Below are 13,174 nucleotides of genomic sequence, written 5' to 3' on the forward strand. Positions count from 1 at the left end.
TGTGGTGGACCTCGGGCCGGGATGTGACAGAAGATGGGGGTTAGGCATTTATAGAAAAAAAATTAAAAATTTTAAATTTTTTCTATATTTTTTAACAAATTTTAATTAATTTTAATTTAGTTAATTAATCTGGACCGTTGGATTTGAAAAAATTCAAATCCAACAGCCTATATATGTTGACACATGGCCAACGTCATAATTCTGACTGATGTGCTTTTTATATATATAATTTTTTTTTTAGGGGGAAGGGGGGACATGGACTGTTGATCTCTGGATCGAACGGTCCAGATCAACCCACATCACTAGTCGTTAGATGTCAAATTCAAACATTTTTTACCATTAGAAATCCAACAATCTAGAAAACTTGTGAAATCTCATTCCTGGATTTCATTGTTATAATCTGCGTATTTGAATTATTGAGAATTTATATTAATTTATTTGAATTTAGATTTTAGTTAAACTAGTTACAAAGTTGAAGTTTAGAAATTAATTATTTAAAATTCGTAGACCTTTCGAGGTCACATTTTATATTTTTGAATAGACCTCGATCTCACGAACGCGTAAAAGTAAATTGTTCGTGAAATGGAGTTATAATGAAGGAGTTATTAACGTTTAAAGATAAAGACATTTTGGTAGTTTTCTTCAATTTGGAATGCTCCAGATTTCTGGAGCAAAGATCTGTGAAGCCACGTGTGTGGCTGGGATCGAAGAAAAGAAGAGAAAGGAGAAAGATGGACGGCTAGGATTAAAAAGAGAGGAGAGAAAATGAGGGATTGGGTGGCTGCCCAAGGAGAAAAGGGAGAAAGGAGGGGGAATGAGGGGGAGAGAAGGAGGGGATTATCCCCAACCCATTTCCCCTTTTTGCCGACCCGACCCGACCGACGGAAACAATGGTTTCCGATGCTTTCTCCGGCCGAATTTCGACTAATCATGCCGAGAAACCACCTGGAAACTATTCCACAATCCTTCCTTTTCCATATTCATCCAAAAATTGATGGGTTTTGGCCTTGATTTCTCCTAGAACATGCCAACGGTTCGTTGGGGGTGTGGCAGCAATCAACCAAATTTGTAGGTACCACCGTCGAGTACCACCATCATTCAACTCGCTTTGGTCCCAGGAACAAACCCTAAACATATTTTGGGGCGATGGAACACCGGAATGATCGAATTGAAGTGGACCATTTTTAGGGTTTCCAGCAGATCAAAGGACTTTCAGAGGGTTTCTCGGCCGAATTGGACTTCGACCCAGGTATAAAAGTTGTTCCTCTCATTGAACTTTACTTGCTTATAAAATTTGGTAATTTTTAGAGTTAGAAAAATTGGGTTTTCGTTCGCTGGAAACTGCCACCGGTGGCAGCGCGTGTGGTGGCGTGTGCGGTGGTGTGTGGCCAGTGGGTTGCTGATGTTATTTACGCAATTGATATCTGTATGATGTGGTTGATTGTTTGAACTTAGTTTCATTACGATGCATCACTTGATCATTGTATGAGTCGATGATCCGTGTCACCAAACTTTGATACACTATAGTATGTAATATTTGAGGATATTGGAACTGGCAGACCGAGAATCCGACAAACGGATCTTCCCGAATTGGATTTGTAAGTTCGTAAAATAAAACATTGACCTCCACTTGAATTTGTGATTGGCAGAGATCCGACTATCGAATTGTAGTGAGATTTTAGTATGTTATTCTAGAAGCATAATGTGGACCTTGGAAAGTTACGGATTAGAAAGATAAGTAGATCTTCCGATTTAGATATCTAGGGTTATGGACCCTGTTGTTGACCTTGATCGATGGTTGACTTTTCAATCAACTAGCATGAGTTCTTCTAGCGTGTTGCCGATTTTAGAGTGCGATTGAGATTTTATGGAGCTTGATGGGCTCATTGTGATGACGTGTTTCCTCGATTTACGTGTACCTTGATTTACGTAATGATGACATTATATGGTGATATGCTTGTTTATTTTATGTGATTTGACTTGTGTATTGAACTTCTTGTGGAATGTGTGGTTTGATTTGTATGATTGGCTTGATGTGATGAAATGTGAGGGCTAATAGTGGACCATTAACCCATTGTCATGGGGTTTGTTGCTTCGACACTTGTTTCCTTATTTCACTTTTGTTTCGTTCAACCCTTCTAAATTGAGTGCTTGGTTCTTGTATTGTTTCTTCGAGCCATTGTTATTTCCCTTTGGTATCCGCTAGGGTTCCGTTGAGTGATCCGAAACTGGGTATCCGCTACGGTTCCATTGAGAGGTTTGGTTCCTTGTTCCATCTAGATTCCATTGAGTGATGGTATGGAATCCCTTATACTCCGTGATTTCGTTGAGTGATGGTTCGGAATCGTACCTTGGATTTTATTGAGTGGTTTGTTATGCATTGTACTATGCGATTCCGTTGAGTGATGGTCCGGAATCGTATCCTGGTTAAGATTTCGTTGAGTGATGGTTTGGAATCCTTTCTATTTCGCGATTTCATTGAGTGATGGTCCGGAATTGTATTCAGCTTGTATTTCATTGAGTGGTTCTATATGCATTGTTCTCTGCGATCCGTTGAGTGATGGTTCGGAATCGTATCCACTCGGATTCCGTTGAGTGATGGTCTGGAATCATATCCTAGTTTGGATTCCGTTGAGTGGTCTGGAATCCCTTTAGTGTCTTGGTTCCATTGAGTGATCCGAAATCCAATGTTGATGAATTTCGTTGAGTGGTCCAAAATCGCATTATTTGACTCGTTGGTTTCTTGGATTTGATTTCAGCTTAAGAGATGTAGGCTTCGGCCGAACTGTGTTGCTCTAGCCTTGCATTTCAGTGTATTGTACGTGTTATTATTTGGTGTGATTATTGGATGATGTTGGATGTAATTGTTATGATTATGATAAACCGTTGACCAATGTGGCTATAGATTATTATTGTGCTTCATCGATTGTTCCTTGAGATGATGCATGCGCTGAATTGTGTATTATGTTGAGACATGGCAGTTTATGTGATGAATATTGCAGTGTAGTGAAATGATGAATTATGAATAGCTTGATCCCTGTTTAGGGTACGTATGCAGTCTAACGAGGAGGTTCGATGCAGCCATAAAGCATACAAAAAATTATTACGCAGTTGGATCTTGAGTTATGCCTTGTACATATCCCAGAGGCAGGATCTATTAGATATACGGATGTTAGATGACGTCACGCGTCAATCCTGGATGTATGTTGGGTTCGGGGCGCGACAAAACTAGCCGTTGGAAATCCAATGGCCCAAAACCAAACACGTGGCCTCCCCATCAGAGCCCTTAGTGCGCCTGGGCTGGTGGGCCACCCCATGTTTTCTTGTCAAGACTCACGGCCACCCGCGCGTGTTTCGCACGCATGTAGTGCAAAAAAAAAATTAAAATGCCCTGTGACGTCATGATGGCGTCAGCATGACGTCAATTGGATTGTCTCATAGCTCAGTCCATTTTGGGCTAGCCTAAAGACCAGCTTGGGTTGGGTGCCTCCTATCTACTGGGCTGGAAGGGATTGGCTTCGTGCCGAGCTATTTATTTTGCTGAGTGCCGGCCTAAAAATCCCTGGTAAACTTGCTCTTGGTTATTGGATCGAATAGTTCAAAATAGAATCAGCAGAGGACTTGAATGTCAACGGAGACTGCAGAAATCACTCTCCTATGCAATAGAATTTGGGAAAACAAGATAATGGAAAAATTAGGAAACATGGATCCAAGGGAGTGAGTAAACCAGGACGCAAACTTCCAAGTTAATAGTTTGATGGACAAGAGTAGGAGACAGTTAAGGACTAGTCAAACAAACAGAAGAAATTGACTAAAATATTGATTAATTAACAATTCTAATATAATATATATATATATATATATATATATATATATATATATAAACAAAGCCAGAAGAACGGAGATCAATTTTGGGAAGATGAGAGAGAGAGAGATACTACTTGGGAGTGGAGACGGATTTCTGAGCTGTCAATTCGTGTTTGCGTGTAGTTATATGGAATTTGCAGACTGAAATTGTCTCTCTCTAATCTTTCTTTACAGAATGTAATGGAAAAGACCCTTGATTTGGCTTCTCAATCAAACACCAAATCTCTCTCTCTTTCTTTCTCTCATAATCTTATATTGTGTACCTGCCTTACCGTGCAATCAAAATTTTCCAAAGAAAGTGGCCAATGTTATGATTTTACACATGTCATTCACGTGCTAATTCTGTCGAAAAATATAAAAAATCAAGTCATTATGCTTAAAATGAAAAGAATTTTAACGAAAAATTTCTAATACTGTTCACTTTAATGAAAAATCATATTTTTACATTAAAAAGTCAATTATGATACTATTTATTTTACCCTTTATTTTTGTCCTTATCGTTAAAACTCAAAATTTTCAAACTCTTTTTATTAGTTTCTCTTAAAATGAAAGGATGAGTAAACTACATGTTTAAAATTGCGAAATTAATATTTACATGAATGTCTTTCCTGAACTACATGGACTGAAAATTGGGAACTTTTTTGTTATTATATACAACCGATATTGGGGGATGACAGACGACAAGCTCCTCACCCAAAAAGTAAGAACTTTATATCCTAAGAAAAAACCCCCAAAATGAGCAAATTAAAGTTGATAAAAATTAAAGAGAGCCAATAATTAAGCACCCTTCTTCTTGTGTGCAAAGCTCAAAGATGATCACTACATGGTGTTGTTTTTTTTTTAAAGAAAAATAAAAGAAATGAAAATATATTGGTACATGCTAGTCAAGGTAGGAGAGTAATCACAACTAACACATATCGTGCGTCAACACAAAATTTTCAACAAAGACTCAAAGTTGAAGGCTTTGCTTCTTGTGGTAGTTGTGGTTCCGTGACCAACTGGACCTCCGTTTTGAAAAGAAGCACCGACAGCGAGTCGTCGACAGAGAAATACACGAACCCACCGGCTGAGTGAGTCACGAAGGATCCAAAACTCGTCCCTACCACGCAGTGCCACGCCGGTCCATACACCGAGTCAAACTCCTACAGTTAATTTTACTTTAAATTAATTAACCCAGATTAATTAAACAAATACAAACAATCTAGATTATAGAGAAGACTTATACAATGGTACGTCTAAATTTCTCCTACATGACCTTGTATTATTGGAACATAATGTTACATGACCGTGAACCGTTTACATGCAAGTTGTTCTCTAAAAACAGTGATTGAAAGTAAAGTATCATGCAGGTACCTTTTTGAGAGCTCGGGCAAGGTGAGTTGGGTTGGGACGAGTTTTGGGGTTTGGTGGTGGCTGTAGTGGTGAGTCGATGAGTGATCTGGTGTAGTGGAGAGCATGGTTCTGCATGTGGGCTGGCATGTCGGATGATCTCAAGCGTACGTTGAGGGTGATGGCAGTGGCAGCTAGCTTGATCTGGTCTTGTGGTTCTCGCTGTTGTTGTTTCTGGAATATTTGCATGGCTTGGCCTTGGCCTTGGCTTTGCTTCTCTTTGAGTTTCAGAGCTTTTTCCATGTCGTGTAATGAAGAAACGGAAGAAGAAGAAGTATTGGAGAATTTTTGAAGTTTGAGAAGGATAGACAAATGAGAAAGGAGGGGAAAAAGAGAGAGGGTTGATGGGGGTTTGAATTTTGACTGAATCTTATAACTGGGAACGAATATGAGAATTTTAGTTCAATGATGTACAAACTAAAGGAAATCAATGAAAATGAAATTAGGTAGATTTCGTTTGGAAATATTTTTAAAATGAATGAAAGTGTTATTTATGGAAATATTTTTGGAACTAATATTTAATAAAAATACATATGAATTCTGGAAAAACATTTAAAGTGCTTCTTATAAAAAGCACATAATTAATATTTCTTGCATGAAACACTTTAAGTGCTTTTGGAACAAATTTTTTTTTTCTCTAACAGCGTTTTTAGTCATTTTGAAAGCATTTCCAAATGAGTCTATAGTGTTTGGAGTGAAGATGATTAATCACACACATTATTTATTCGCTTACACATTTAATTTAATTTATTTTAATTAATTTGAACTAAAAAAAAAAGTAATGCTAGAAATACCAAATTTCGTAAATCAAATAATGCAGATGTTGATAATTAAATTATTACATAAGTGTTGATTAACATGCATTGCCGTTTTACTTATGATACTAACAAACAAAACTCCACACACCTTTTAAATTGTTTTTCACAAGCTTCGATAGGATTTGTAATTCAGCATGAGAAAAATAATTATTTATACTCCTCTTTATGCAATTCTTTTGTTGTTTTTATTCGCTAATTTTCTTGTTTTATTCCAAACAAAGAACATAACAAAAGAAAAGAATGCAAGTGGTATAAATTAGCGGCGAAAATCACTCTAAATAAATAAATACAATTATTTGGTTTGAAAATGTTAGGACAAGTCTCAAACTTCAGTGTTTATCTTCTTCATCCATGCTTATGAGACCCGTGAAGCACCCAACAAGCACAAATACAAGACTAATGCTGAAGTCAAAAGGACTATTGTTTTTATAAATTAAATCACTAATTGTGGTTACTTTGACAAGTCATGGACTGAGGGTCCTGCTGAATCTGCTATCTGAGAGTCCGTGTACAAATCTTTGACACAAGAAGAGGAAGGAATTAGTTTACAAGGTTCTTCTGTATATAATCTATTCTCCTTGATGGAAATTAAAAAATCAAAAAGTTTTCTCAATATTTATTGAATTTCCCAAAAAAGGCATTTGATTATAGGGAGATTTAACAAAACACTTTCGACACTGTTTACTTTTAACAAAAAATTATATTTATATATTTTCCTAGTACTATTCATTATACCTTTAAAAATGATTTTTCATTAAAAGAGAAGTTTTTTTGAACTTTTCGTTAGTTTTCTTTTGATTATATAAGTTAAAATAAAGGAAAACTAATGAAAAGAGCTTGAAAACTTTGAGTTTTAACGATAATGACAAAATAAAGGGTAAAGTGAATAGTATCAGAATTGACTTTTTAATTAAAAAAATGTGATTTTTCGTTAAAATAAACAATACCTAAAACTTTTCGTTAAAATTTTTTTAAAAGAATAATCATCGTTTAAAAGGACAGCACTACTATTTTTTTTTGTCAAGAAGGACAGCACTACTATTTTTTTTGTCAAGAAGGACAGCACTACTATGTCCCACAAATTAATATATTGATATTGACCATGAAACAATGAAAATACCACTAAAATCGATGATGATCTCTGCTTGGTTGAATGAGTTGTAACCTCAATGAGTTGGCTAACTAGTTGAGTTTTATACTTTAAGAAAATGATGTTTTGGTGTGTAATCATGTTCCAAGGAAACCCCCATAAACTATAAGCATTATCTACCATAGACTGGGGTGCAAACGGGCGGTTACCATCACTTTTAACACTCTTTGTCGTACTTCAAAATGCATGCTCTGATGAGAGAGAGTGAGAGAGAGAGAGAGAGAGAGAGAGAGAGAGAGAGAGCGTAATATTTTGGCGGAGTTGGTAAAAGGAATGTGTAAAATTATATTCTTGAAGTGGGGAACCCCGTTCAGCTGCCCAAATTGGAGCAAACTAGTTAGGTTTACATCCTCATTTGTTTATACGCAGGCGCAATGCAAGGGTGTAGCTAAAACCAGTTTTAGCTTCTCGAACTAAGTTTTCATATCGGAGACGCCGTAGGGATACAAAAACTAGTTAAACATAGAAATAACAATTGAACAAGTTATGTGAAATATGAGAAAGAAAGCAGTAGCTAAGAAATGGTTTCAAGGACTTCTTCAACTACTGCAGGCATTGCAGGTTCACTTGTACTAATTAATGCATCTTATTTGACAAATTCGACAATCCAACTCCTTAACCAAATCCCCAAAGTACCAAGATTACCAATAAGTTTCACTAAATATTTGTTCCATTCATTGCTCACCCCAACAACTGCTGTCCACGCCATACTAACAAAGTAACAATTTCTTTTTCTCGTGTGTAATCCTTTCCTTTCCTTACTACTATATCCATTGACTTGTTTTGAAGTAACAAAGTTTTGATTATCCTTAGTACATATCCATTTTGTCCTACCTACCATCTGAGTTTTCATTTTCCCACTTTGTTCGATGTTAAGTTTTTTTCAAACTCGAAATGCCTTATGTGTTATTAAGAACGAGACAACGGGATACATCAAGGAAAATCGAACGATAATTGTTTGCTAGAAAACAACTAGCAAACCCTAGAATTCACTAGGAAGAAAGAGAGAAAACACATGTTTATTGAATAATAGGCTTTGCTAGTTGTTTTCTAGCAAACGATTATATATGAAGGAAAATCGAACGATAATTGTTTATAGTATAATTGTTTTCTAGCAAATGATTATAAACAACTAGCAAACCCTAAACAGGTAGAATAAACAAATAACAAAATATAAAATCATTCTTAGAGTATTAAAATCCGAATTAAATATTGTTAACAACATCATTTGCTCAAATTCGAATTTGTGATAAATTTGTAGATTTCATCGTTTTCTTCGAATCCATATATTACGGGCCTAAAACAGACATACTAAACTAAAGTTGTGTCAATCTGGATAACACAAAAAGTCCAAACATTCACTTTTGGGATATGGCAACAACAAATAACCTATTAACACGTGAATTACCACTTTGCCATTCACTTTGTTTGATTGCTCACTGCTTCTTTTAAATTTATTGCTTGTGAAATAACCTAATCTATGTCCTACATCAGTATCTTAATCATTTGAGCTAAAATCACTTTTATGTGAAAATCTATCATGCCGACAGTTTTCTCTCTCCCATTAGTGATGAGGACAATGATATACATAATGATACGATATCTCTTATTTTTGAGTAAAACTTATGTGAAACACGTTCACCTCTACGTTGCATTCACATATAATAATGCATTGTCATGTTTAATTTTTTTTCTCTATATGACAATGTATGATTAATCCAAAAGCCAAGTTGACAATGAACCCATTCCATAGCTCTCCTTACCTTCCATGCACATCTCTTATATCTTAAATGTACAATTAGTAAAGAAAAAGACATGCAGTTGGATTTAACACAAAAAAAAAAAAAAAAAAAAATCAATACACAATGGAATTGACATTTTTTTTCAGACTTCTAATATTGAAATATAAGAGAATAACAACAAAATATGTTTGAAGGTACAATGAAAGAATGATGTGAAGGCATCAAGCAAAAGACAAGGAGCTATTTCCAACCTTAAATTGCTGCCATACTTTCCTTAGAAAAATTTTCTTTTTTCTGGCCAGAAATATGCAAACAAAAACAAACCTGCAAAAAATAGCTATCATTACATTTATTTATATAAAGGAAAATCGAACACTAATCTTTTCGCTAGAAAATAACTCGCAAATCTTAGAATTCACTATGAAGAAAGAGAGAAATTCATGTCTGTTGAATTAAAGTCGAAAAATCACAAAACTAAGGCCAATGTGACTTATTTATAATGTTCTTAACCCTAAAAACCCTATGCATCTAAATAGGAAAGGAAATAACAAATAACAAAATATAAATAAAAAAATCCTAAAATATTAAAATCCGAGTTAAGTATATTAAACAACATTTTCGCTCAAATTCCTTATAAGATTGTTGTTTGACAACTAATCTTGTAGATATCATCACTCTCTTTGAAATCTAAATATTATGTGCTCAAAACAAACATGTCAAACCAAACTTGCGTCAATATGGAAAACACGAAAAATTCAAAACATCCACTTTCGGGATATGATAGCAGCAAATAAATTATTGGCACATGAATTACCAGTTCTCCAATCACTTTTCTTATTTGCTTGCTGCTTGCTTCTTTTAATTTTATTGCCTATGAAATAATCTAATTTCTTTCCTACATTGGTACCTTAATCGCTTGAGCTAAAAGAACACTTCTACTATGAAATTTATCATGTCATTAGTTTTCTATCTCCTAGTAGTGTTAAGGACAACGATATCTCTCATTTTTGAAGAAAACTTACATTGAAAGGGTTCACCATTATGTGGCATGGCAATTCAATGATGCATTGTTATGTTTATGTTATCTTCCATATGACAATGCATAATTGATCGAAAACCACATTAGCAATGAACCCGTTCCATGGCTCTCCTCCTCTTCATGCACACCTCTTATATATTATATATGAAATTGATCAAGAAAAAGACATGCCGTTGGATTGAACACCAAAACAAATCAATAAACGTTGGAAATGACACATTTTTTCAGACTTCTAATTTTTGTAAATATGATAACAACACCAAAATACGTTTGAAATAAGCATGATGTGAAGGGATCAAGCGGAGACAAGGTGCTCTTTCCAACGTATTTTTAAGTATTAAATTGCTGCCATACTGTCCTTAGCAAAATTAGCTTTTTGCTTACCACAAATATGCCTAGAACAACAAACCCGCAAGGAAATAGCTACCATTACATTTTATTTATATCACATTTTGCACCTTTGGAGGTTTTGGGCGGGTCATGTTCTTCTTTTTCTTTCTTTTTAGATTTAGTAAAAGTAACATGTAAAATTATAAATTGTTAATTGTTAATTGTTAATCATCTCTTTGTCAAATTATTAAATTAATTGTTATTTTAATAAAACTAAGTTGGTGCTTTTGTTTGCGTGAGTCACTAATTTTGTTTTTAAAGAAAATTTGTATTTCTTGTTCATGTTGCACCTTTCTAATCCAGATATTATTATTTTAGCGTTATGTGACAATGAGTGTTGTCACATCCCGGCCCGGGGGGACCACTTTCCGGGCCTGCTCCACCACCGTAGCACGATATTATCCGCTTATTGTCCGCTTTGGGGCCCGATCACGCCCTCACGGTTTTGTTTTTGGGAACACACGAGCAACTTCCCAATGGGTCACCCATCATGGGATTGCTCTAGCCCCTTTCTCGCTTAACTTCAGAGTTCCTATGGAACCCGAAGTCAGTGAGCTCCCAAAAGGCCTCGTACTAGGTAGGGATGGGAATATACATTTAAGGATCACTCCCCTGAGCGATGTGGGATTTCACAATCCACCCCCTTAAGGGCCCGACATCCTCGTCGGCACACACGCGGCCAGGGTTAGGCTCTGATACCAAATTGTCACATCCTGGCCCGGGGGGGGGGACCACTTCCCGGGCCCGCTTCACCACCATAGCACGATATTGTCCTCTTTGGACCCCAACCACGCCCTCACGGTTTTGTTTTTGGGAACTCACGAGCAACTTCCCAGTGGGTCACCTATCATGAGATTGCTCTAACCCCCTTCTCGCTTAACTTCTGAGTTCCCGTGGAACCTGAAGCTAGTGAGCTCCCAAAAGGCCTCGCACTAGGTAGGGATGAGAATATACATTTAAGGATCACTCACTGGGCGATGTGGGATGTCACAAATGTTATGTCAAAAGGTAAAAATTTACTTCACATTAAGGATTTGTTTTCTCAAATTTTAGAATATAGATGCCAAAACTTCAAATATATGGTACAAAACACAACATGTAAGTAAACTTAACACCTATATATACAAACTGAGAGCACAAAATAATGATTTTTTAAATTCCCAAAAATACCCCTCCCTAGTTATGAATACCAAAATATAACAACTTAGGAGTAAAATAATAAATTAAACTGTATCATTTTGGAAATTTTCAAACAAACCACCCACTACTATGTGGGTGCTTGATCACTTTTTTATAATTTTTTTAATAACTGAATATTAAGTCAATTTTTTATTTTGATAAAAACTAATACTAATATGACACACCCCGAACGAGATCAGGGCGTGCTGGCCGTCACGCGAAGGTGACGTAACCATGTGCACAGTGCGGAAGCTAAAAAAAATAGTAACATAAAAGTACGAATAAATAAAAACTAGCATACATAAGATAAAAGTAATAAGTGCTAGCGTAAGTGAGACACAAGTTCAGAGCAGAAAGCCTAAAGCAGTCCAAACTAAAACGACGCTACAACAGTACACCCGAAGGTGGCCCTACGCTGGTGATCGTCTGTCAAAAATGCCTGGAAAGCCCTTTGGGAAACCACCGAACCTGCTAGGTAGCTAGAACCTGGAGGGGCGCAAAACAAAAGCGTGAGTGGGCCAAAAACAAAGCTTTTCGAAAACCATTTCAAAAACAAGATTCTAACCCCTCGCCGTAAAACCTGTATACTTCCCAGAAAATAAACATACGTACGTATATATAGAAATGCCAAACATGCTCAAGAATATGCCATGTCGGAACCTTATAATGAAATGCAAGTGCTCAGGTATAAATCATATCAATAACGTATAACTGGCAGCCAGAGTCACCTAAAGTGACCTGTACGGCTGAATCTAGAGCTCAAATCTCAATCACAATAACTAAACCTGCCCACGAGTCGGAACCACCTAAAGTGGTCTGTACGACAGGCCTGGGTGTAATACATATAAATGCTCTAGTGCTACGATCACGTGAAGGCTGTGTGAATAATCGCGGGTCACCTACGAGTCGGAACCACCTAAAATGGTCTGTACGACAGGACTGTGCACCTAACTTGGATCCAAGCTGAGCGTGTGGTGCGGGAGGTGAACAACACGTGAAGGACTGTGCCCTACTTTGGGCGGGAGCACTAACACCGGGGGTGCAGGTTATGAGCTCTCTAAGTATTTCGAATCACCATTTAAAAGTAAACATGAATAACACTTACCTGGCACTTACCTGTGCGTCCACAGCACCAAATATGCATATGTATATATAAATATATACGCCCAATAATGCAACTAATAATGCATAAATGACGATAATATAATGCATGACATATAACTAATAAACATTTAATTCAATTTCTGGGAAAATATAAGTATATAGGTATATACGGAAAACCAAAAGCCCACTCACTGATAAGTGGAAGGGTCGTAGCCCCCCTGCCTCGAGTGACCACGCTCGTCCTCGGGATACGTCTCACCTATATGCGAAAATACTATAAAAACGTTAATTTTAAAGCACATAACCTTCCTTTCGTAATAACTTCTCATACATTGCTCAAATTGGACAATTGAATATACCAACGTGCTCTACACAACCTCAGGATCACACCCAAATTTTTAGAAAAATTTTCCACCGCCGCACGCGCCCCCACGCGCCGGCCAAGGCACGGCCACACGCGCCGGCCACGCGCAGGCACGTGCCTGGCACGCTGACG

The 13,174-nt window shown here is 36.7% G+C and overlaps 1 protein-coding gene across 1 annotated transcript; it reads right to left on the bottom strand.

Annotated features, from left to right (window-relative positions):
* Positions 1–4,496: 4,496 nt before the first annotated feature.
* LOC125478621 (dynein light chain, cytoplasmic-like) lies at positions 4,497–5,687 on the bottom strand. Its single transcript, XM_048586982.1, has 2 exons — positions 5,221–5,687; positions 4,497–5,009 (listed from the first exon to the last, which is right to left on the bottom strand). The coding sequence occupies exons 1-2, from the start codon at positions 5,497–5,499 to the stop codon at positions 4,806–4,808; spliced, it is 483 nt and encodes a 160-aa protein (XP_048442939.1). The 5' UTR covers positions 5,500–5,687; the 3' UTR covers positions 4,497–4,805.
* Positions 5,688–13,174: the final 7,487 nt, after the last annotated feature.

This window comes from the organism of the source record quoted next, unplaced genomic scaffold, assembly GCF_019419815.1.
Source record: "Pyrus x bretschneideri cultivar Hongxiangsu unplaced genomic scaffold, Pyrus_bretschneideri_v1 Contig25, whole genome shotgun sequence".
Taxonomy (NCBI): domain Eukaryota; kingdom Viridiplantae; phylum Streptophyta; class Magnoliopsida; order Rosales; family Rosaceae; genus Pyrus; species Pyrus x bretschneideri.